The 26548-nt window shown below is 42.7% G+C and overlaps 1 protein-coding gene and 1 long non-coding RNA gene across 6 annotated transcripts in view; one reads left to right on the top strand and one right to left on the bottom strand.

Moving 5' to 3' along the window:
* The window catches only part of LOC138755845 (uncharacterized), a 49274-nt gene extending 24988 nt beyond the window's left edge, over positions 1-24286 (top strand). Inside the window, exons 2-3 of one of the 2 annotated variants that reach the window (XR_011352588.1) lie at positions 23107-23339; positions 23744-24286. This is a non-coding gene — a long non-coding RNA (uncharacterized lncRNA). Of the gene's footprint in view, positions 1-2511; positions 2684-23106; positions 23340-23743 lie in introns of those variants that run through there. The other variant, XR_011352587.1, reaches the window with a different exon arrangement.
* Positions 16703-26548, bottom strand: part of trappc8 (trafficking protein particle complex subunit 8) — a 206965-nt gene continuing 197119 nt past the window's right edge. For all 4 annotated transcript variants that reach the window (XM_069922556.1, XM_069922557.1, XM_069922558.1 and 1 more), the window contains 3 exons: positions 24799-24944; positions 23771-23860; positions 16703-17830 (listed from right to left, as the gene is read on the bottom strand). In XM_069922556.1, coding sequence (XP_069778657.1) covers positions 17596-17830; positions 23771-23860; positions 24799-24944 — 471 coding nt within the window. In that variant the 3' untranslated portion in view covers positions 16703-17595. The remainder of the gene's footprint in view (positions 17831-23770; positions 23861-24798; positions 24945-26548) is intronic.

Below are 26548 nucleotides of genomic sequence, written 5' to 3'. Positions count from 1 at the left end.
GCATCACTTCACTTTTATTGGTGTTAATCTTGGACCCTGATTTCTCTCCATATTCTTTCAGTTTCATATGTAGTTTTTTTATTGACATCTGGTTCTGTTAAATATATTATGATGTCATCTGCAAATAGGCTGATTTTATATTCTTTCTCTTTTATTTTTATTCCTTTTATCATAGTTTCCTTCCTTATCAACTCGGCTAGTGGTTCAATAACCAAAGCGAAGAGTGAAGGGGATAATGGACATCCCTGTCTTGTTGATCTGCTTAACTTAAAGTGATCTGATACATATCCATTCATTCTTTGTCTCTTCTTTCTTTGGCTTGGCTTCGCGGACGAAGATTTATGGAGGGGGTAAAAAGTCCACGTCAGCTGCAGGCTCGTTTGTGGCTGACAAGTCCGATGCGGGACAGGCAGACACGATTGCAGCGGTTGCAGGGGAAAATTGGTTGGTTGGGGTTGGGTGTTGGGTTTTTCCTCCTTTGCCTTTTGTCAGTGAGGTAGGCTCTGCGGGCTTCTTCAAAGGAGGTTGCTGCCCGCCAAACTGTGAGGTGCCAAGATGCACGGTTTGAGGCGATATCAGCCCACTGGCGGTGGTCAATGTGGCAGGCACCAAGAGATTTCTTTAGGCAGTCCTTGTACCTTTTCTTTGGTGCACCTCTGTCACGGTGGCCAGTGGAGAGCTCGCCATATAACACGATCTTGGGAAGGCGATGGTCCTCCATTCTGGAGACGTGACCCATCCAGCGCAGCTGGATCTTCAGCAGCGTGGACTCGATGCTGTCGACCTCTGCCATCTCGAGTACTTCGACGTTAGGGATGTAAGCGCTCCAATGGATGTTGAGGATGGAGCGGAGACAACGCTGGTGGAAGCGTTCTAGGAGCCGTAGGTGGTGCCGGTAGAGGACCCATGATTCGGAGCCGAACAGGAGTGTGGGTATGACAACGGCTCTGTATACGCTTATCTTTGTGAGGTTTTTCAGTTGGTTGTTTTTCCAGACTCTTTTGTGTAGTCTTCCAAAGGCGCTATTTGCCTTGGCGAGTCTGTTGTCTATCTCATTACTACCTTTGCTAACGGTCCATTATATAATGCTCTAATGTAGTTAATAAATGTTTCCGTAAATTTCTGTAACACTTTAAACAAATAGTTCCACTCTACCCTATCGAAGGCTTTCTCTGCGTCTAACGTAACAGCTACCATTGGCATTTTATTTATTTGTGCTGCATGTATTAAATTAATAAGTTTACAAACATTACCAGCTGCTCGTCTTTTTTTAACAAATCCAGTTTGGTCTCGCCTTACTAGTTTCGGTACATAATCATTCAGTCTGTTTGCTAGTAATTTTGCTATTAATTTATAATCTGTATTCAATAATGATATTGGTCTGTATGAAGATGGCAATAGCGGGTCTTTTCCCTCTTTTGGGATTACTGTAATTATTGCTGTTTTATATGATTCTGGCAAGTTTTGGGTCTCTTCTACTTGCTTTATTACTTCTAGGAGGAGAGGGATTAATAGATCCTTAAAAACGTTATAAAACTCTATAGGGAATCCATCTTCACCTGGTGTTTTATTGTTTGGTAGTTTTATTAATATATCTTGTACTTCTTCAGTCTTAAAAGGTTCTGTCAATTTATTTTGTTCTTCTATTTGTAGATGTGGTAGTTCAATGTTAGATAAAAATTCATCAACTTTGTCATTTTCTTTATTTTCAGTTTGGTATAATTGTTTATAGAATCTTTTAAAATGTTCATTAATCTCCAATGGATTATATGTGATCTGGTTATCGTCTTTTCTTGTCACTAGAATGGTTCTTTTAGCTTGTTCTGTTTTAAGTTGCCAGGCCAATATTTTGTGTGTTTTCTCTCCCAGTTCGTAATATTTTTCATTTGTTTTCATTATGTTTTTCTTTACTTTATATGTTTGTAATGTTTTATATTTTAATTTTTTTCTCTGTCAGTTTTCTCTTTTTCTCTGTATCTTCTCTTTTCGCTAATTCCTTTTCTATGATTGCTATCTCATTTTCCAACTCTTCTACTTCCCGATTATATTCCTTTTTAATTTTAGTCGTATAGCTAATTATTTGTCCTCTAATAAAGGCCTTCATTGCGTCCCATAAAATGAATTTATCTTTTACTGATTCCATATTTGTCTCAAAATATATTTTAATTTGTTGTTCAATATATTTATTGAAATCTTGTCTTTTTAACACTGTAGGATTTAGTCTCCATCTATATGTCTTTAGTAGGGTATCCTCTCATTCAATTGTTAATAACAGGAGAGAGTGATCTGACAATAATTTTGCTTTATATTCCATTTTTAAAACTCTTCCTTGGATCTGTGCTGATAACAGAAACATGTCAATTCTTGAATAGGTCTTATGTCTATTTGAGTAGTGTGAATATTCTCTCTCTTTTTGGTGTTGTTTCCTCCATATATCGATTAGTTTCAGATCCTCCATTGCTTTTGGTGTAAATTTAGTTGCTTTATTCTTATTGTTAATTCTCTTCCCAGTTTCATCCATCATTGGGTCCAAGTTGAAGTTGAAATCCCCTCCAAGCAAGATATGTCCCTGTGTATCTGCTATCATTAGGAAGATGTTTTGCATAAATAGCTGGTCTTTTTTTGTCAGGTGCATAGATTCCATAATTCAGAATAAATCTGGCACTTTGTCGTTACACATCTACCTGCTGGATCTGTTATTATTTATTTTATGCTGATTGGTAGATTTTTATTGACTAATATAGCTACTCCCCTGGATTTTGAATTGAATGATGATGCCACTACATGACCTCCCCAGTCTCTCTTCAATTTACTGTGTTCTATCTCGGTTAAGTGTGTTTCTTGCACAAAAGCAATGTCGATTTTTTTCCTTTTTAAGTAGTAATGTCAGTAACCTCTTCCTTTTAATTTAGTTGTGTATTCCATTAATATTTACAGTCATGAAATTTAATGTACCCATCTTATCCCTCTTTTTTCAATTCTCTCTCATCTCCTCAACTCCTCCATCTTTTTTCTCCCCAATTTTTAAAAAAAGTATTTTTCCACATTACAGTACATGACGACACAGTTAAAAAACAAATTATCCTAGAAACCCCTACTAAAATTAACACATAAAATATTCCTATCCAAAATAATGAAAGTCCCCCCTGCATTGGATTGTCTTTGGGTCCATCTCAGACAACCACAATTCCCTTATCTATTTGGGTTGCGGTAATAACCGCAAGCGTCAACAATTTTTACAGTAGTAGTTCTTTTTCTCTCCCGAGCCCCCCTCAGAGAAACACTATATATTTTTTCAAAAATGAAACAAACCTTTTTTTTTCTTATCTTTTCCCCCTTATCTTTTTCAAACTTCAACTTTATATTTACATTATTATCTTTTCAATTAATCTCTATACATTGTTTTGATAGTCTTTTTTTAATACTTCTCATTTCGTTGTCTGTTTGGCAGTTGTTCAGCAAAATATTGGGCACCCTTCGGGTCTGAGAACAGTCTATTTCTTTCCCTGGAATAAATACTTTTAATATTGCTGGATGTCGTAGATTAAAATTATATCCTTTCTTCCATAGTATCTGCTTTGTCAAGTTAAATTCTTTCCGTTTCTTTAAGAGCTCGAAGCTGATGTCTGGATAGAAAAATATTTTTTGTCCTTTATATTCCAGTGGTTGTTTATTTTCTTTTACTTTATCCTTTGCCCACTCTAATATTTTTTCTCTTGTTGTGTGTTTTAGTAAATTTATTATTATGGAACGTGGTTTTTGGTTTGAATAAGGCTTTGGTGCCGATGTTCTATGAGCTCTTTCAATTTCTATTTTATCTTGTAGTTCTTCTGCATCCAAGACTTGTGGGATCCATCTTTTTATGAACCCTTTATATCTGATCCTTCTACGCCTTCTTGTACGCCTACTTTTTTATATTGTTTCGTTTGTTATAATTCTCTAAGACATCAATTTTTTGAATTAACTGATCTTGTATCTCTTTAATTTCTTTGTCTCGATTGTTCAGCTTTTCTTTTAGTTCATTCATTTCTAATTCTATAGCTTTCTGACTTTCTTCCACTTCATCTGCTCTCTTTTTTATATCTGCTATGGCCAGCTCAAGTTTTTGCATTCTATCTTCGGCTTTTTCCATTTTTATTTTTATCATGTAAAATTCTGTTGTTAAAATGTCCTTTAATATTTGCTCATTAAAATATTCTCTATCTATTAATTGTTTATCTTTTTTTACTTTCCTCTTTTCCATGTAAGTCTTTATCTTCTTTTTCTTCTATCTCTATCTCCTTGTCTTCTGTTCACCTCTTCTTGCCGCGATGGCATCTGCCCGGTTCTTTCTGTCAGTTCAATTTTGTCCCGTTGCTGGGCTCCCCTCCCATCAGTGTCTTTTTTGTTATGCGCATGCGTGGTTGCGCATCTTTTTGTGGCTCAGTGAGCCATTTTTGTAATTCGTTTCAAGGAGGGCCATTGTCCACCTGGGCTTCCAACGGCTTCGGGGAAGGCCTACCTCTTTTCTTTCTGCTGTTTTCTTTATCTGTCTCTCTGATCTTTTCCTTTTTGGTACCATCTCTTGGGTTTTCTTGGTCTTTTGATCTTTCAGGCCTTCTATGTTTTTTCTGTCCAGCTTTGTTTTTTCTTCTTTTTTTCTTTTCTCTGCGGAGGGCTATTCTTCTCTGGCCAGAACTTCATCGGCAGGACATCACCCCTTGGTGTGCTTTCTTGACCTTGGCATTAACATGGTTGGTCCAGGTCATGTCGCTGGAAACATTTACTGTCTCCACTTCAATACCATTAATGCACACAGGAAGTGGGCCCCATCCTAACCTGTCAAAGTTCAAAATTCAGATATATTGTCAGAGTACATACATGACATCATATACATCCCTGAGATCCTTTTGTCCTGGGAACCAGGCAGATTTTCTACTTATCTGCCATGCAAAAAACTGTACTCAAGATACATATACAAAAGAGAGAAGTGTAAACAAACTTTGTGCAAATCAGAAAATAAATATTCAATAATCAATAACATTCAAAGTGAGAGTCCCTTCAATGAGTCTTCTGAAGTGGTTTAGAGAAATGTGAGGTCAAATGGGATGAGAATAGATGGGCAACTTGTGTACATGTGGGGCTGAAAGGTCTATTTCCATGCAGTATAACTCACGAAGCTCCAGTCACAGCATGACTTCACCACTTCTGCAGTCAAGCACACAATTCTATTAGCCCTTCTAATTAATTCCTGTGCATACAGACTCTCAGTCAAGGTGGACATCCCCTCTTGCTAGCCATTGACATCACCTTGTTTAAATCTTACCTGATTTCTCCTGTCTTCCCATGTTCTGTACGTCCACCTCCATTCTGAGATTGTCACAGAGTCATGGTCCTCATAATTTGTTTTCCCACATGAGGTGAGAGAATTCACAAAGTTACAGGGAAAGATTAAGTAGGTTAGGACTTTATTCCTATAGAAGAATGAGGGGAGATTTTATAGAGGTATTTAAAATTATGAGGGGGATAGAGTAAATGTAGATAGGCTTTTCCCACTGAGGGTAGATGAGATTTAAAAAAAGATAAGGGTGAAAGGGGAAAAGTTTAGGGGGAACAGAGAGTAGTGGGAGTGTAGAATGAGCTGTCAGCCGAGGTGGTGAACGCAGGCTCAATTTTAAGAAGAATTTGGACAGGTACGTGGATGGGAGGGATATGGACTGGGTGCAGGTCAGTGGGATCAGGCAAAAAAAAAGGTTCAGCACAGACTAGAAGGGCCAAAAGGGCCTGTTTCTATGGTGTAGTGTTCTATGAAAAATTGCCAAAGTTAATGGGACTAAAGACTGAAAAATTCCCGGGACCAGATCACCTGCAGGTGTAGATATGGAAAATTATGACTGTGAGAATAAAGGTCATCATCTTCCAAAATTCCATAGTTTGTAGAATGGTTCCATAATTTGGAAGAGGACAAGATCCATGAGGATTGGTCGCAATGAAAGGCCATTGACAAAATCATGGAATCATACTGCACAGAAACAGCCCTTCAGCCTACCAAGTACGTGGTGACCACCACCCCAATTAAAGATAAAAGTTTCTCTTTCACAGAGAGCGTCCAGTGTGTGAATGGCTCAGGGTAGGAGTGGGACTTGTAGGCTTTGGTTCATGAGGCTTCAGTGAGCAGAGGCTGAGGATGAACTTGATTCCACTAAGGTAAGATCTTTGAATTTAAATTAGGAAGAGTTAATGGAGACAGCAGCTAGGGCAGTGGAATACCCTGATTGCAGGATGTGGGAAATCTGGGACAGCACAATTGTCCCTGATGATTACACCTGCAAGAGGTGCATCCAGCTGCAGCTCCTGGGAGACCGTGTTAGGAAACTGGAGCTGGATGAACTCCAGATCATTCGAGAGGCAGAGATAGTTATAGAGAGGAGATTCAGGGAGACAGTCACATCTAAAAGGCAGGAGACAGAGAACTGGATGACTTAGGAGAGGAAAGGGGGAGAGTCAGACAGTGCAGAGCACCCCTGTGGCTTTACCCCTCAACAAGCATACTATTTTGGATACTGTTGGAGGGAACTATCTATCAGTGACAAGCCATGGTGGTCACATCTCGTGTGCAGAGGTTGGCTCCCTCGGCTCAGAAGGGAAGGGAGGAGGAGAGCTATGGTATCTGGAGACTCGTTGGTTAGGAGGACCAATAGGAGGTTTTGTGAAGAGTATTTTGGAAAATTGCAATGGGTGGGGACTTGGAGATCCACACTATTGTGGCAGACAGAACCAAGGTGTTTCCATCCAGTATTTCCGAGGTACAGGAGTCGACAGTGGGAATTTCAATTTTCCATTCCATTCCTTTGCCGACGTGTCTGTTCATGGTCTCATGTACTGGCAGACTGAGACCACCCTTAAATTGGAGGAACAACACCTCATCTTCCGACTGGGCCCCCCCCTCCCAACCAGGATGACATTAATAGCGACTTCTCTGGCTTTCGTTGAACCACCTCCCCAACTCCCACTTCTTCCCCCCTCTCCCCCCGTCGTCTCTCCATTCCCTGTTTCCTTTCGCACAGACATGTAGTCCCTTATCATATTCAATTAAAACCCTTTGTTGGTCTGGATTCTTCCCCCATTGTTTGAATCCTGAGACTTTCTGATTTTTCCTTGAAGAAGGGCTCAAGCCCAAAACGTTAACAAGATATCCTCATCTCCTTTAGATGCTGAAAAGACCGCCTGAGTTCCTCTCGCATTTTGGTGTGTTTACTGCAATTACAGCATCTGGAGCCTATCATGTTTCACCAATATCATGGTGGCCAGGTTTGCTAGAGTTGTTGGGCAGGGTTTAAACTGGTTTGGTGGGGGTGGAAATCAAAATGTGAGTGTAGAGATTAAGGCAAAAGGTCAAAAGCATGATGCTATCTGTTCTGAGTTTGTGAGGAAGGGACAGGTGGGGAAAAATATAAATGTAGTCAGAGGGGTTGAAATGTGTCCATTTCAACGCTAGGAGTATCAGGAATAAAGGTGATGAACTTAGAGCCTGGATCAGTGTGTGGATCTTTGATGTTGTGACCATTACTGGAACTTGGCTGGAGGAGGGGCAGAATCAGCTGATGCAGGTATCAGGGTTTAGGTGTTTAAAAAGGAATAGGATGGGAGATGGGGGGTGGGGGAGGAGTAGTATTACTGGTCAGGGACAGTATCACGACTATAAAAAAGGAGGACACTGCAGAGTCAGTAGAGGTGGAAGTCAGAAACATCGTGCTGGAAGTCGTCTATAGGCCCCCAAACAGCCCTTGGGACACTGAGGAGCAGATAAGCAGGCAGATCTTGGAATGGTGCAGGAAATACAGGGTTGGAGTTATGGGTGATTTCAACTTCCCTAATATTGACTGGTACCTACTGACTGCAAGAGGGATAGACAGGGCTGAATTTGTCGGGTGTGTCCAAGAAGGATTCCTGACACAGTATGTGGACTGGCCAACGAGAGGAGAGGCCTTACTGGATTTGGTTCTGAGGAATGAACCTGGTCAGGTGGCGGACCACTCGGTGGGGGAGCAATTTGGTGAGAGCGACCACAACTCCCTGAGCATCAGCACAGCCATGGAAATTACAGACAAAATAGGAAAGTGTTTAACTGGGGAAGGGCTAATTATGAAGGGACAAGGCAGGAACTAGTGAGAATAAATTGGAAACATGTTCAAGGGTGAAAGCACATAAGTAATGTGGAGGAAGTTCAGAGATCACGTGCTGGGTTCAAGATATGTCTGTTCCATTTGGAACAAGGAAAAGATGGTAGGGAAAGGGAATTGTAGCTGATGAAAGAGGTCAGGCAACTAGTCAAGAGGAAGAAGGAAGCATATATTAGATATAGGAAGCAGGAAGGGCTCATGAGAAGTATGTGGTAACCAGGAAAGAGCTTAAGAAAGGACTTAGGAGAACTCAAAGGGGGTATGAGAAGGCCTTGGCATGTATGATTAAGCATTCTATACGTATGTGAAGAACAGAAGGAGAACGAAAATGGGACAGCAAAAGGATAAAGGAGGCAACATGTGCCTGAAGGTAGAGGAGGTTGGGGAGGTCCTAAATGAATTCATTGGCTCAGTATTCACAAAAGGACCTTGATCATGGTGAGGTCAGAGTAGAACAGGCCTGAGTACTGGATAATGTGGATATTAAGGAAATGGAAGTATTGGATTGTGGCAGCTCACCACAAGGCAGGCAAACCACCCCCACTTGTAAGCCACGTGACGGGGCAGCCGGTGAAAATGGCGCCGTTGGGGGTTTTCTTTCCTTCCAGCTCGAGGCTCAGAAACCTGCGCTTGGGGACCACGTGATGCCCGGATGACGTCAGCGCCCTCCAGCGCGGTTCTCAGCCAGGTCCGGGCTGGGAGTATAAGTGCAGCCAAGCAGCCTGCAATAAACTAGTCTGCTCACTGAGCTCAACCCATCTGGTTGCGGGTGTTATTGCAGGAGGAGTGGAGCCGCCGCTACAGGATCTTCTTAAAAACATCAAGATTGATAAGTCCCTGGGGCCATACGCAATATACCCTAGGCTGCTGTGGCAAGTGAGGGAAGAGATAGCTGGGGCAGTAGCTATGATCATGGAATCCTCTTTGGCTGCAGGGGAGGTGCCGTAGATTTGGAGAATGGCAAATGTAGTCCCCTTGTTTTTAAAAAAAAATAATAGGGAGAATCCTGGGAATCAGGGTTGGTATCAGAATGAGGTTTTTTTGTGGGGGGGGGGAGTGTTAGCATAACTGGGTGGAGTACAGTCTGGCAGTTGTAAACTTGCTCAGTGGTGGGGGGGGGGGCAGTGTGCTGGTAATGGCCTATCTGCTGAATGGACTTGAACCTCCTCTGTCCCTCTGACGCAGCAGCCGAAAATGCAGATTTAATTGCGTGGAAAATATGTGTCAAGCTGGACATCAGTGATAGCTGACGGTGAGCGATGGACGCCCACGTACAGGGGTACAGCACCTGGCAGGGTCAGACATGCCGCACAAGCGTATGTGGGCACGGCACCTCATAAGGAGGGATCATGCCCACAAATGCCCCCCCCCCCCACTTGCACTGGCCATGGTAGGAATTATAGTGAGTGTTGTTCAAATGATTAGAGACATGATTAACAAAAGAAATTGATGAGGGTAGGCTGGTAGATGTGGTCTCTGAGGATTTTAGTAAGGTATTTTACAAGGTCCCCCACGAGGAACTTGTCCAGAAAGCTGTGAGACACGGGGTCAGTGGAACCTTGGCTGTGTGGATAAAAAACTGGCTTGTAGGAAGAAAGCAGAAAGTAGTAGTGGAAGGAAAGTATTATGCCTAGAGGTCGATGACTAGTGGAGTACTGCAAGGATCTGTTCTGGAACCCTTGCTTTGTGATTTTTATAAATGACCTGGATGAAGAGGGCAAAGGATGGGTCAGTAAGTTTGTGAATGACACGAAGATTGGAGTTGTAAATGGAGCTGGTTGTCGAAGGTTACAAGAGGACATAGACAGGACGCAGAAATGAGCGGAAAGATGGCAGAAGGAGTTCAATCCAGAAAAGTGTGAGGTAATTAATTTTGGAAGAACAAACCAGAAGGCTGAGTCCAGGGTTAACGGTTGGATACTTAAGAGTGTGAATGAACAGGGGGACCTTGGGATTGAAATCCAAACATCCCTCAAGGTTGCCGCATAGGTTGATAGGATAGTTAAGAAGGTCTATGGGAAGCTGGGTTCATTAATAGGGGGATTGAATTCAGGAGTAGAGGGGCCATGTTGCAACTCTACAAATCTCTGGTGAGACCACACTTAAGAGTATTGTGTTCTTTTCACTTCATTATAGGAAGGATGTGGAAGCTCTGGAGAGGATGCAGATTTACCAGGATGTTGCCTTGATTGGAAATAAGTCCTTATGATTTCAGATTTACTGTCAAAGTACATACATGACATCACATACAACCCTGAGATTTTTTTTCCTGTGGGCGCATAAGAATTACAACTAATTGGTACTGCAAAAAAATGGCGAGGTTAGCAGAGCTGGGACTTTCCCCTTTGGAGCATAGAAGGATGAGAGGAGACTTAAGAGAAGTCTACAAGATTATGAGAAGCACAGATTGAGGGGACAGCCAGCGTTTCCCAAGGAAGGAATAGCAAACACCAGAGGACATCTGTACACAGTGAAAGAAATTTAGGGGAAGCATTAGGGTTTTTTTTTTTTTTACACAGAGAGTTGTGGGGGCCTGGAATGTCTTGCCAGGGATGGTGGCAGAGGCTGAAACATTAGGTACATTTAAGAGACTCTTGGACAGGCACATAGATGGAAGAAAAGTGGAGTTTTACTGGGTTGTTATGAGCCCAGAGGACCCCAAAACCCAGCAGCAATAGAAATTCACAAAGATAAAAATTACTTTTATTTATCTTTAAACATTAAAAAAGGATCAAACTTTAACTTATTACTATTAATTTAACCCCCTTCTAATTCTAAACGCACGCGTATGTAATGTGTGTGTGTGTGTGCAAGTTCAGAAAAGTTATTTGATTCACAGTCCAATCTCACTTCTCCAAGTTCACTGGTTGCAGGCAATTCTTATACTGTGCACAGAATTTAACATTTATGAATTTCACCGGGCTTTGGTGCTTGAAAAGTAAATGGTTACCACTCAGGAAGGTTCTTGTCGGTTTCCAGAGAGACATTTGTTGTTCGCCGGACACAAGCAGGACCCTTCCGATCAGCTACATCACTGGCTTGCCGAAGAAGCTTGTCCCATCAGAGTTTTCCAGATGATAACCTCTTTCTTTCTGGTCACCACAGAGCTCCTTTTTGTTTCCCTTATTTCAAGCAAAACATTAGGCAGCCAGTCCTCTCCTGTTGTATGGACCACAAGGGCTTTGACCAGGCTGAACTAAGAACTCACAACCCGTATTCAGAATGGGGTTTTTCCACAAGTTTGCCAGCTTGTCCCGTTCCAGTCCCAGCTGCTGCTGAACTGTAGAACTGAATTCTCTCTCTCTCTCTCACACAGAGAAAACCACATGACCCTCTTAGAACTGGCAACTGCACTCAGACAGACTGTGGCACTGGACCCAATCTTCCGAGTTCATTCATCTGTTCCTTTCTAAAACAATATCCATTACTCCACAGCATGTCCAATTAACACCTACTTGTGAAGTCCTTATAGGGATTCTTCAAAGTCTTTGCAAAGGCACCCGGAGCCTGGACTGTCTGGCTTGAGCAGACCTCTGGCATTTCAAACGAGATCTGTTTTGAAGTGTTAGTATGTGACCAACACTAAAAACCCCACACAATTTATCTCCTTTAAATATATCTATAAAATATAATATAATCTGTCACAGAAGGGAGGTTTTAGTATTTTTTTTAAGGAATATATGGGTTGACACAACATCAAGGGCCAAAGGGCCTGTACTGTGCTGTAGTGTTCTGTATTCAGATGCTACCTTCTGATTTTATTTCAGATTTGTATCATCTGCAGCATTTCCATTTTCTCTTCTTGCTTACCCTGTCTCTCTTTTACAATTTGCTGACAAAAGTTTCAAAGAATGGCCAAAACACACATTTGTAAAGGATCCCAATGGAGTGGATACTGTGCGAGTGCTTCTACTGATGAGGAAGATGGGAGAACCAGCAGGAATAGTTTCAGACAGAAGTGAAACACAAAAGTCTGTAGACGATGTGATTGTAGTAAAAATGCAAACGCTGGGGGGAGCTCAGGTGGTCTCGCAGCATCCATAGGAGGTGAAGACTGACATCATTTTAGGCTGGAGCCCTTCTTCAAGATATGAGTAAAATGCAGGCAGGCAACTGGATTAAAAGGCGGAGGGGTGGGGGAGAAGGAAAGAATAGGTTGAGGGGAGGAGTGTAAACTGGATATGGATAGGACAGAAGAGAGGAGGTAAGAACTGATTGGGGGAGGGTGTGGTGTTTGTTCCTTCATTGCAGATCTGGGGGAAAGGAGAATAGAGATACAGACGAAAGCAGACATAGTGATAGATGTGTGGTTTTGTAGGGGAGGGGAGAGGTGGTGGGTAATGGGAACTGGAGTTGAGATTAATGGCATCCAGTCAGAGGATGAGGTGTTCCTCCAATTTGCAGGTGGTCTCAGTCTCATGAGACCATGGGAATGGGGCGACAAACTGAAATGGATGGCCATTGGGAGATCCACGCTATTGCGGCAGGCAGAGCCGAGGTGATCAACAAAGCGATCTCCAAATTAAAAATCGGAATGAGAACCTTGGGAATTCTCTGCCCCAAACAAGGACCATAGAATGACAGAGCCCAACGGTCAGTAATATTCCTGCACCTGTCATACAATTGATTTAATGTGCCAAGGGCTTTTAATCTCCGGGGCAGCATGCCAGGAGTGTTTCCAACCCTACCCAAATCTGCCTGTCGACAGAGGCAACAATTATTCTTACCCCCAAAATTGAAACAAGAAATTGTAGACCTTAATAATCTTTTTCTGAGAATCTACACTATAGTTACAAGATTGCATCTATAAAGGAAGGAGCAATGTCAGTTTATTGAACCATTATTGTATTCTTTGTCTGGCTACATCCCTCTAAAGTGTCTCTGACGAGTTTTCCATATCTCTTTCAATCCTGAAAACAAATATACTTCAGTCTTGCAAGATGATGAATTAGGGATATAGTTTCACAGCACAGAAACAGGCCCTGAGGTGCAACTTATCCATGTCAAATGTGGTAGTCTCATTTGCCTGTCTTACTGCCAAGGAACTGCAGGGCCTGAAAGGCGAGAACACGGAATGCTTTATATGCATCTAGTCCTCTGGAGCCCATCCTCAGAACAAGAAAGCAGACACAAATCGGTTAAGCAAGAAAGTCTGCAGATGCTGGGATTGCAGTGCAAATACACAAAAGCGCTGGAGAAATTCGTACCTTGAGGAAGGGGTTAGGCCTAAACTCTTTACTTCCTAGGCACCAAATTCCACCACCGCCCTGGCAATGCATTCGAGGCACCCACTATGTTGTGCAAAGAACTTACCTCTGACATCTCCCCAAAACTTTCCTACCCTCACCTTAAACAGACGTCCTCTGGTATTTGCTATTGATGCCCTGGCTGCCAACCCTATCTATACCCCTCATAACTTTATACATCTCCGTTAAGTCACTTTTGTCAGTCCAGAGAAAAGCCCTAGCTCTATAAACCTTGCTTGATATGTTGTCCTCCAATCCAGGCAACATCTGGTAAATATTTTGCTTTATATGGTACTTGCTCTTCTCCTGAATGGCCAACTTCATGTACCAGTGGCAGAAACAGGCCATTTGGAACATTCTCTGGTATTCAACCTGCGAATTGTTCTCCAATTGAATGCACTGGCTGTTTCTGCCCCAGGTTTGGGAGACAGATTCTCCAGCATGAGTGCTGGGAAATTCAACATGTTTGTACTCCAAAGGAGTTCTTCGATTTTAGAGCAGATCCAGCAAGTTTTCCACTGGTCCATCAGACTGTCCCAGCAACTTCTAACCAACTTCCTCAGGTGGACATCAGTTGGCAAGATTCCACCCCTTCATTCCCTAAGATTTCTATAATATAACCTGAATATTTACAGCTTTTATTTCAGCTTCTCTTCAGGGGAAAGTTTTTGTTTTATTTGGGATTCTTTTAATTTTTTACTTTATTTACTGAACGGTAAAATAAAGCAAAAGGGAGGAAGCAAAATTAGTGGAAGAGGGTGACGACTCTACATAGGTCCCTTGGGAGATGAGAAAGGAAGATTGATATTGAGTAATGAGGAAATGGCTGAGGTATTGAACAGATATTTTGTGTCAGTCTTCATGGTGGAAGACATGCCCAACATGTGAGAGTGGTGAAGGGGATGCAGCAGGAGGTGAGGGCCTCGATAAAATAATGTTACAAAAGGGATAGTGATGAGCAAACTAATGGGACTGAAAGCGGACAAATCCCCTGGTCCTGATGGAATGGATCCCAGGGTAATGAAGGAAATGGCGGGAGTTAGAGTCAATGTGTTGATTTACCAAAATTCTCTGGATTCTGGGCAGGTCCCAGCAGATTGGAAGACAGCAAATGTCAAACCACTTTTTAAAAGGGATATAGACAGAAGAGGGGTAACTATTGGCCAGTTTGCTTAATGTCTGTAGTCGGGAAAATGCTTGAAGCTGTCATTAAGGATGAAATAGTGAGACATTTAGAATGAAGGGGTTCCATCAGGCAGACGCAGCAGGGATTCAGAAAGGGCAGGTCTTGTTGCACAAGCTTGCTGGAGTTCTTTGAGGATATAATGGGTGCGGTAGAAAGAGGTTGATGTATATTTGAATTTCCAGAAGGCATTTGATAAGGTGCCGCACAAGAGCCATCAATAAGATAGATGAATGGAGTCAGGCGAAGTATATTGGCATGGATTGAGGATTGGTTCAGGATAAATGGGTGTTTTTCTGATTGTCAGACAGTGAAGTGGGGGGGGGGGGGCACAGGGGTCGGTGCTGGGCCTACAGCTTTTCATTATTTACAATGATGATGTGGAAGAGGAGACAGAGGGTCGTGTAGCCAAGTTTGCGAATGATACTAAATTGAGTGGGAAAGAAAATTGTACAGAGGTTGTGGAGAGGCTGCAGAAGGATATAAAGTTAGGTGAGTGGGCAAAGGTCTGGCAGATGGAGAACAATGTTAGTAAATGCGAGACCATCCACTTTGGTAGGAAAAATAGAAGAGCAGATTATTATTTAAATGGTGAAAGACTGTAACATGCTGTAGTGCAGGAGGACCTGGGAGGGCTTGTGCATGAATCGCAAAATGTTGGGTTGCAGGTACAACAGGTTATTAAGAAGGCAAATGGGATGTTGGCCTTCATCGCTAGAGGAATTGAATTCAAAAGCAGGGAGGTCATGTGGCAACTGTACAAGGTCCTGGTGAGGCCGCACCTGGAGTACTGTGTGCAGTTCTGGTCTTTAACTTGGAGGCAGTCCAAAGGAGGTCCACCAGGTTGATCCCTGAGATGAGGGGGTTGACCTACAAGGAGCAACTAAATCGTGTGGGATTATACTCACTCGAATTCAGAAGAATGAGAGGAGATTTTATAGAAACATATAAAATCAAGAAAGGGATAGATAAGATAGAGGCAGGAAAATTGTTTTTACTGGTAGGTGAGGCCAGAACTAAAGGACACAGCCTCAAGATTCAGGGGAGTAGATTTACGATGGAGATGAGGAAAAACTTTTTTCCCCAGAGAGTCGTGAATCTGTGGAATTCTCTGCCCGGGAAAGCGGTTGAGGTGACTTCACTGAACCCATTTAAGGTTCATTTAGAGAGATTTTTACATAAAAAAGGAATGAAGGGATATGGGGAAAAGGCAGGTTGGTGGAGTTGAGTCAGCCGTGATCTTATTGAATGGCGGAGCAGGTTCAACGGGCCGAATAGCCGACTCCTGCTCCTATTTCTTATGTTTGGATGATTAATAGCAGCACTGGGATCTCCGGTGAACAATTTCTACAGCAACTTTCACATCTCTCAGGATATCCAAGCGGTTCATAGCCAATGAACTAGTGTTTGTTTCTCTAACCTTGGGAATGTGGCACAGTGAGATTCTAAAAGTGGCAAGCTTTTACCCTTGTCAGTTTTGTGGTTCAGGTATAACGAGTTGACCAAGGAGAAGGTTCTTACTCTTCAAAGTACAATCGTACACTCAACTCTGGGACAGGTAGGGCCTTGGTTTAATATCTCTTCCAAAACATTTAATGCACAAGGGTGGCATATTATGGCTCTAGTGACCCGGGTCCATATCTGTTGCTATCTGTAAGGAGTTTGTACGTTCTCCCAGTGTCTGCGTGGGCTTCCTCTGGATGCTCCGGTTTCCTCCCACTAGAGGCTGTAGGTCAATTGGTGCACTTGGGCAGCACGGACCCGTGGGCTGGAAGGGCCTTGTTTCCATGCTGTACATTTAAATTTTAAAAATGGAATGAGTGGTAAGAGTGCAAGGAGCAAATCAGGACAGAGTGTTGAATGAAGAAAATAGCCCCAATATGAAAGGGGATGGGGTGAGACAGGCAATGGGCAGACAAAGCCAGGTGAGAGGGGTGAGTTGGGAGTCAGACAAGGGGAAAGGCAAGATGGAGCCAAGAAAGAGGGAGTTCGAGAGAGGCAGGAAGATGATGAGTTGAGACTCAAAAGGCGACAGATGCTATCGACTGAAGGAAACGTAGTTTCTGAATTAAAAGCATCAGAATACAAAATAGTCAGTTGGAAGCAAACACTTCTCTATGGGTTATGTTTTATTCTATTTACAGACATTACCTATAAATATAATACATCATTTCTTGAAAAGACATTTGTTTCATTTAAGTTTGTTGACACATTAAATAACACATTAAATTTGCAAAGTTTCATTATAATATAGCGAGCTGGGACCACTCACTGTGGCTGGGGGAAAAAGACAAACTTTCAGTTGAATTAAACCAAACCAAGAGAGAAAAATCAAAATCATTATTCAGCTCGTAAACCTGAGATAGTGAGAAATGCATCAGGAGATAAAACAAAAGGGCAGAGTTCAAAGACATCAAGCAATACTTAACTTTATACTTCAAAAAGTCGAACGCAAAACAATCTAGTCGTAAATTTATTGTAATTGTTAGCTCGTGCAATTAATGCATCCCCCACTGCAAACCACACCTCATGATCAACATCTTTTGGCTCCTTCACCAAGGACAGGAGGCTGACGAGATAAGCAGCCAGAATTGCAAACCTCTCAGATAACCAGAGATGTACTGGAGGAGGTAACAGCAGTTTTAATCTGCATTGCAAATAGATGTCCCAACCTGTATCCAGTTCTCCCATTAAAAAGATAAAGGTCCAATGATAAAGCAGAGGTGAACGATAAATATATTCAAAACCAAGATTACACAATCCAGAGTGCCTTTTTTGCGAAAGACTTTAAAAAATAATTTTGGGTCTGGTTCAGCTCCCTAATGCCCTTCCGATTATCCCTCCCTCCCCACCATCAGTTCTGTACAATTCTTCAATATTAGTTCTGAGCTTGAAGGTGCAAAGTAGAATTGCAGGAAATGTCAACTGCAGCTACAAAAGAGAGTGAGCAGTATTTACGACTCCTTCTGAGTCTCGGGGGACATGGGCTGCTCTGCACTGGCTGTCACATGTTGTTAATGATGATCAGGGCTGGTGTGGAGTTCTGCTGGCTGGTTTCACACTGCACGCTCTGATCAGCAAGTTTGGCAAAGACTCTGGGGGTGCTGAGGTTGTAGACCCCAGCGTGGACAAAACAAGCCTTCAGTGGAACCGTGTGAACTTCTTGGCCCTTGAGGTGAATCTTGTACTGGGTCTGCCCGAGCCAGGAGAAGGAACCATGAACCTCCAACATCTCTGGGCTGGAAGAGGTGGAAAATATATTCATGAAACAAAGAACACTTTCTCTTCACGTTAGCAATATCAGGAAAACATTGCTAGCCCAATGACTCTGCAGCCTCTGTGGTGCTGATGTTCCCTATTGCATGCACCAGATCTGGCACTAGCTCCAGGACCTTAAAACGCCATTTAGCCCTTTGAGTCTGCTCCCGGCTGAGCAGCCAATGGGATGAGCCACATTCTCCCCAACCACCCTCAGGGCGCCAGTGGATCAGGTTCAATTCTGATCTTTGATTTGGCCTGGGTGGAGTTTGCACATCCACCCTGTGGGCTTCCTCCACATCCCAGTGATGTGTGGACTGGTAGGTTAATTGGCTGCTATAAATTGCCCCTAGTGTGTAGATGAGTGCAAAAGAGCGCTTGATATTTTTAACATTTGGACAATACAGCACGGTAACAGGCCCTTCCAGCCCACAAGGCCATGCCACCCAATTAACCTACAATCCCAGTATGTTCTGAAGGGTGGGAGGAAACTGGAGCCCACAGAGGATACCAGTGGTTGCATAGACTTCCACGTACAGTGGGCCGAAGGGCCTTCTCAGGGAACATTGTCTGGGAATTCCCCAGCATCAAATGGGAAAGTTAAAATGTGAGGGGATTGGAAAGGGTGAACTTTAAAGGCTCCATTATTGTCACATAAAACTACATTTAGAATGTAACATACATGAAATTCTTTGACTTTGTCTACCATAAGCCAGTTTAAATAGCCGCAAGAGGACATTAAATATTTGGGGACAAAAGTAGATAAGGATTTGGAAAGATGGAAAACCTTGCCTATAACTTTGGTGGGCGGGGTTAATTGTGTTAAAATGAGAGTGGATGCCAAGACTGCAATATCTATTTCAGTCCTTGCCCATCCCTTTGCCCCAGAGCTTCTTTAAGATGCTTAATGTATGAGTCAGGAAGTTCTTGTGGAACAATAAAGTGGCTAGAGTCTCCATGGAAAAGTTGACTTGGGGTTATGAACTGTGAGGTCTGAAATGACCAGACTTCAAAAAATATTATTGGACGGGCCAGTCGGGTTTATCGCTTCTCTTTATGATGGAGGTGGTACCCCTCCTGGGCACAAATTGGACTGCACATGGTAGGAGAAAAGATGGCAGGAGAGTTAATTTAGTGAGACACTAAATTGTATCAAGGGAAACAGACTTGGAAAAAAATAAATTAATGTTTCGGGGCTAAAGCTGGGGTTATCTCCTAAATCATCCTTGTCCCAGAATAAATTAATACCTATAACTCTGGATAATAAGATCCTGGACACCTGGTACCAGAAGGGGATCAGGTGTATCGAGGATGGTTATGAAGTCATTTGAACGGATGAAGAATAAGTCTGATTGTCAAATAAAACTTTCTTTTGCTACCTTCGGTTAAGATCTTGCTTAAGGGATAATCTGGGACCATCTATGGCCCTACTTGCGTGTAGTGACATGGAGATTCTCATTCGAAGGGGGAATGCGTGCAAGTTTATTTCTGTGACAGCCAGAAGTCGAGATTACACAAGGCAAGGGAAAGGTGGGAGATGGACCTGGGCATAACAATCCATGAGCGCTGGTGGTCAGACTTGTGCTGGGACAGCATGACAGAAGCCATTAATGCCAGGTACAGGTTGGTGCAATATTTCTTTAATCAACTGCACCTCACACCACAAAAATTACATAAATCCAAACCAGAAATCTTGGAAATGTGCTTTCTGTGTGCTGTGGAGATTGGAACCTTTATCCATTCAACTTGGCTGTGAACATTCAGAAAAAAATTACAAAGGTGGATTTTCCACAGGATCTGAAATTGTACTTTCTAGGAAACATTATGGATACGAGTTTTAAAATGTCCAGGTACCAAATTCAGTTTGTGCAGGTTGCCTTGTCGGTAGCCAGAAAGTGTAGAGTGGTCACATGAAAATACACGAAGGAATACGAAAATGGAGAAAATCACATACAATTCAAGGAGGAAATACAATATACTTGTTGGGGTGTGGCAACTTTATCTGCAGCATTTAGGGATGCAGATATAGTTACATCCCTTCTAAATAGAAGAAAGGTAAAAATCTGCACTAATAGTGGATCGATTGAGAAATGAAGTGGGTCGGGGCGCAGATGACGTGCTCTGTCTTTTTCATTTTACTTTGTGTTACTCTGGGTTTATATTTGGTTCCTTTAATGGTCTGTAACTAGATTTTTGGTCCTTTGTATTTGTTTAATTTTAATAATATTTTCCTTTTGATATTAGGGTATGGAGGGAAGGGAGAAGGGTGGGCGGAGTGAGGGGGAGGAAAGGCTCTGAATGTAATATATCATTGTTGAGAAAGATTGTATTGGTTGATCTGGATTTGTGCAAGTTTTGGAAAATCAAAAATAAAATATTTTTAAAAAATGTTGTCTCCCATATGCCACTTTCTCCAGCACCCTTCACAGAAATGAGGCCCCAGTGAGGAACAAACTCACGACCCCTGGTTTACAAGACCAGTGCTCTAACTATTGAACTATCAGAGCCAGAATTGTGTCTGGGAGAAATTCCCCAGCAATGCATGAATAGGAATACTGGGGAAGGGGCAATATTGGACCTTGTACTGGGGAACAAAGCTGATCAGGTAACTGGAGTGTCAGTAGGGAAAAAACTCTGGGACCAGTGACCACAATTCTATTAGCTTTAAGCTAGTTATGGAAAGGGATAACACTGGTCTTCAATTAAAATCCTAAACTGTGACCAGGGCAATTTTGACCTGATTAAGCAGGAGTTAGTTAGTAAAGGTTGACTGGAGACAGTTGACCAGGACCAGAGGGCACAGCCTCAAAATAAAAAGAAGTTTCTTCAGTCAGAGGGTGGTGAATCTGTGGAAGGATGTGTTTCACAGGGCAAGTACAGATTCCAGGAGATGGAAAGAGGCCAAAATAAAGGTAGAAGACAGATCTACACATGCATCAGGTCTCAGACCCAGAAAGTCGCAAGTTCTTGCAAGCCAATTAATTGAAGTTGACACGTCAGCGTGAAGAGGCTTCCTTCCTAAACCAGCCATTCTCAATGGGGCCAAAGCATATTTAAGGAGGGGGGGGGCATGGACTGAAATCATAAACTTAGAAGAATCAGAGAAGTACGGAAAAAAACAACTAAACTTGACTGCTTCACAGGGAAGTGGACCCATAAACTTTGAGAAGAGTCTTAATGGAGCCATAGCCGAAAGAAGGTTGAGAATGGCTGGTGACACAGACATTCAGGCAAAACCACAGAACACACAGCTTGAAGGACAAGAAATAAATGTTATCTGCCATTAGGTAGGTATAGGCAAGTGCAGGGAATAAACATTGGTATCTGTTCCACCATGCATGATGGCAGGATATTATATTTAATTTCTTAAATTTTAAATTGAGAGATCCAACACAATAACAGGCTCTTCTGGCCCATGAGTCTGCACCTCCCAAATACATCTTGTGACCAATTAACTGACTAACCCTGTATGTCTGGAACATGGGAGGACACCACATGGACATGGGGTGTTGGATTTGATCCCAGGTCGCTGGCTTTGAAATAGGGTTGAACTAACCGCTACGCTTATCACGCCACCTTAAATAGCTGTCGTCAAAGGACAGTTAGAGGTGAAATACTTTGGCACAATTTAATGTGGAAAGATGGCGAGAGGAACCGGGGACCGGAGTGAGAAAGGGGACAGTGGACGGACAGAAATGAGAGAGGGAACCCAGAAAAAAGGAGCAAAGGAAATGGAGTGAGGGAGGAAGGCCAGTGATGAGATAATTGAATGAATGGCAGAGCGTGGGGCCAGATGGATGACTACTCCTCACTGATGCTGAATCAAGATTTGTGGCAGCCAGTAGGAGTGAAGGGAAGGAACCAAGAGTAGGGGTGAGATAGTGGAGACATAGAGTAGAGAGAGAAATGTGATTGTGTCCCAAAGGCAGTGACATAGCTTTGAAGTGTGAACAAAAGCTGGGGGGGACTCAGCGGGTCGGGCAGCATCCGTGGAGAGAAATGGTCAACGTTTCAGGTGTCTCCACAGATGCTGCCTCGCCCACTGAGTCTCTCCATCTTTTCTTTGTTCACTTCAAATTCCAACCTCAACAGTTCTTGTTTCCCGCACATTGAAGTGTAGTCAGCGTTGTAATGTTACAGCACAGCATTAAATTCATGCATTGGAAGGTCTCATGAATAAATTATTTGACTATGACCAGAGTACCTACTTGTGTTTATTGGAGTGTAAATATTGGTCAGGGTTCCAGGGAGAACCCCCATCTTTGATACAGTTCTCTTAGCACAATAGCGGACAAAGGCCTTGGTTTTACATAAGAAATGCTGCAGAAGCTAGAGGTACAAAGGTGCTGGAGGAAGTCAGGTCAACCAACAGCCACAGAAAGTGAAGGATAAGCAATGTTTCAGTCCTGATTCCTAATGAAGGGCCCAAGCCTGAGATGTTGGTTCCCCTCTGCCTTCGATGGATACTGCTCGGCCTGCTGGGTTTCTCCAGTACCTGTGGGCTTTGCCAGTGTCAGAGCAGCATATTCTCTCACTGCAGAAGTCAAGCTGAGAGAATGACCTGGGCAGGAGATGAAACTACAATCCACTGAGCCACAGGATAGTGCCCAAGATGGCGGCACCTCAGCTCGACAGCAGCCACGAGGGGTTGCAAACTCCAGGAGAGCGGCGGACTGATGCAGGGTACCAGGAGAACACCTACTATCGAAAAAGGGAGACAGAGGAGACGTCCCTACAGGGGAAGGTAACCGCGGCAGCGGACCAACGAGAGGCTCAATAGCTGAGCGACCCAGACAGGCTGCAGGCCACTTGCAGTCAGGGGATCTGCATGGGCGACTGGAGACTGGCTCAAGGGAACCAGGTATTCGAACCGGAATTTGAGGGGGGTGCTGAGGCCAAAATGGAGGCTCTGACTGTGTCAGAGGTTTGGATCTGGAGCTCAGGTTGTCAATAGATCAAACAGGATTCTGCGCGGCGGGAGGCAAATCCACGGACACTCAGTGACTCAGAAGGGAATTTTTGCTTCTCTTTCTCTTGTACTGTAAGGGGTTCAATGTATTACTATGTGACAATGTGGGTAAAATTCATGGAAAGTTTCACTCCAGCCCACTAACCAAGGGCAAGGTTAAACACAAGGGAAACTTAGAAGAATCAGGGAGCTTCCAAATGAATTTCTGGACAAAAAACTTTAGGATAATGATGTTTTACTGCAGACTTTAAAATCCTGGACAATTTAATTCTTGTCGCCTCATTACAGGAAGAAAGGACATAGAAACTTTTGAGAGGGTGCAGAAGAGATTTACCAGGATGTTATCTGGATTGGAGAACGTGTCTTCTGAAGCAAGATTGAGAGAGCTGGGGCTTTTCTCTTTGGAGTGACGAAGCATGAGAAACGAGGTCTACAAGATTCTGAGAGGCCTAGATAGGGTGAACAGTCAGCGCCTGTTCCCTAGGGCAGTAATGGCAAACACCAGAGGACATGTGTTTAAGGTGAGTGGAGGAAAGTTTAGGGATGTCAGAGGCAAGGATTTTTTATACAGACAGTGGTGGGTGCCTGGAATACATTGCCATGAGTGGTGGTGTGATAAGACTCAAGACTGGCAGATAATGCAAGAAAAATAGAGGGTTCTGGGTGTGAAGCAAGGAAGAGTTGGGTTGTTGTAGAGCAGATTTACATAGGACGGCACAACATTGTGGGCCAAAGGGCCTGTACTGTACTGTTTATTTCTAAAGAACATTATTTAATGAGTTGAGGTTTTGAACAAAATTTCTAGTGTGTATTATTCCTTCCGCCTGGCTTCCAGATTCCCGATGTTAAATTGCCAATTACTGACTATGCACCAAGCAGAAAAAGCATGATCAAATTACTCTTGCTCAAATAAATCTGTTTGCAGCTGGAAGCAGAGCGCACGCGGCCTTACCTTGTGGACTTGTGCCTCAGGTCAACGATAATGTCCACTTCAATCTGACAGCAGTTGAAAAGAACAAGGGTGACGGGGACTAAACACAAACTGCAGAACAGGAAAAACCACAAAAAGAGTTAAGGTGCGCCATTCTGTCTAAAACAAAGCTAGATTTAATCAGAGCTGATGAAGAGTTGAAAGTTGCATGAGGACAGGAATTTTGTTTCTACCTGTATATCTACAGCGAGGAGAACATGTCATTTCTGTGGAGGATATCTGTTTCAGCATCAACCTCGAAGCAAAACTCTGCCACACCTCTCAGTTCACCAATGACCACGTAAATTGCAAAAACTCTCGGGGTCTTTGCGCTATCTATCTTTAGTAAAACCCCCACTCATATTTTAAAACACCAGCTTGTTTTTCAGCTCAAACTCTCCTCTATTTTTACGTTTTTAGCCTTTGCTTTCAATTCGTATTTTAAACAATGCTGAGCACCTCCCTTTTGTTCAATTCATTCATCCCCAAATAAATTGCAGACTGGAATGTTATAAGTTTCAATATGGAATTGAAACAATTGATTTTAATTAAGGGCTTTCTTATAAAGGAATACAAGTACCAAGCAGAAGGGAAAGAGCATATGGGCTCCTTGTTCAAGAAGAATGAAAAGATCACACCATTCCTGAAATCATCCCCTGCCTATCTCCCCTCAACCTTCCTTATCTACACAGTTCACTGGCAATGTCATTCTAATGCACTGCATCAGTTTCCACACGCACATTTAACACTCCCAGCTTGACCTCTCCACCACTCACTCCTCAAACGATCAGAAGGCTTACTCTGACCCCCCAGATTTAACTAATTTGCAGAAGGACCACTGTAGCAATCGTGTCTTAGTAAGTGTCCTCTTGCCCAGACCAGAATGTCGTGGGTTCAGGTCCACCTTAAACACTTAGCATAACTAAATACTAGTCCAACGTTGTCCCAGAATGATGCTTGGATGCCTTTTACCTACCTAACTTCCAATTCAATCTCAGGAATTTACAAACCTCTTTTGATGAAATGAATGGTCGTAGTATTCAGGGTAATGAAGGCTAGTCTTGATGAGATGTGAAAGCTGTTCCAGACTTGGTCTTGCAGACAGCTGTGGCAGTTCTGGTCGGACAAATTTTAACAGAACCATTTCCTGCGCTTCCTGGAAAGTGCAAGAATTAAAAAAAAAGCCATGTTCTGCACATCCTCGACAACGTCTCAAGAATGGAATCATAGACGTTTCACTTTTCAGATGTAAATGAACATGTTTTGCTGTGCATTTCCCCACTTGACTGAAGGAATGAAAAGTGAATACATTTTGCAAAATATACTTGACATTAAATTTGTGCTGGTAAGATCATCTGCCAACCAATCTGTCATAGAACATATTTAACTGTACTTGTTGTGATACACCACCAATACCATTGAGGCCACTCAGTTTACTCCAACCATCACATGCCTGTTTGCCCCAATATTTTTGCATGATTGTTATTTTTTTTAACCACGAATCCTACTTTATTCTTCCCACATTCCTGTAAACGTCGCGACCTCATCCCTGTGTGGGGCCTGTCGCCACTGGTGGCTTACTGGGGGCTACATTCAGGAGTCCAAACATGCCTGCGCATCGAGAGCTGAAGCAACTTCAGGGTCATGTGCAGGATGCAGCCAATGGGTGATGCAGGACAGGGTTTAAGCGGTTTGAACTGTAATGGAGTTGAGCCTCATAAACTATGGTCACAATGTGTCTTGCTCAGCTTACCCTCGTTTGTACACATCAGGGGCTAATTAACCTCCCAACCTGCATGTCTTGGGATGCATGAGGAAACCACAGTACCTGGAGGAAATCCATGTGGCCACAAGGAGATCGTGCAAACTCCACACGGAGATCAGGATTGATCTCGGGCCACTGGAGATCTGAAGCATCAGCATTATGAGTTGCCCTGTGCTACTATTTAGCCATCTTTCACTCGAGACAATCCGCATGCAATTATTATTCCCATTGTACAGTAAATTGAGCACTTGAACACAATGGCAAAAATGTAAAACAAAGAGGCTACATCGCTCCTTGAGCCGAGACCCAATTTAGTAAGATCATAGCTATTTCATTCAATCTCAACTCTACTCACCCCCCCATCCCATTTCTCCTCAGCCTGGTGAATCTTTTCAAAATCTCCTTCTTAAGCAAGAATGGCTCTCCTTAAGTAAAGAGACTAAAACATTGCGCGATTGCTGCATCAGGCACATTTGTAATTGATCCTTTAGCTATGCTTAATGTATATATTTGGTCTTTGTGTGTGTCCTGTTACAACTTCTCAGTTAAGCGAATATGGTCAGGTTGCCTGTTCATCGACTCCCTCCTTTTTTTTGGAAGCAATTTTACCTATACAAATTTGCCTATACAACTTACCTATACAAATTTACCTACACCATTTACCTATACAAATTAATCTATACAATTTACCTATATAAATTTACCTATACAGTTTACCTATACAAATTTACCTAAATAATTTATTTATACAAATTTACCTATACAAATTTATCTATACAATTTTCTAATCTGCTTGGGTTGTTTCAAAATCCAAGAAATCTTAAACATAGAAACATAGAAGATAGGAGCAGGAGTAGGTCATTCGGCCCTTCGAGCCTGCTCCGCCATTCAATGTGATCATGGCTGATCTTAAAAGTTCAGTACCCCGTCCCCGCCTTCTCTCCGTAACCCCTAATTCCCTTATACTGAAGAAATAGATTTAATTCCCTCTTAAA

The sequence above is a fragment of the Narcine bancroftii genome, chromosome 2 (genome assembly GCF_036971445.1).
Source record: "Narcine bancroftii isolate sNarBan1 chromosome 2, sNarBan1.hap1, whole genome shotgun sequence".
Lineage (NCBI taxonomy): Eukaryota > Metazoa > Chordata > Chondrichthyes > Torpediniformes > Narcinidae > Narcine > Narcine bancroftii.
Note: the sequence above shows the minus strand (reverse complement) of the source record. Positions and strands in the feature narration are given on the sequence as shown.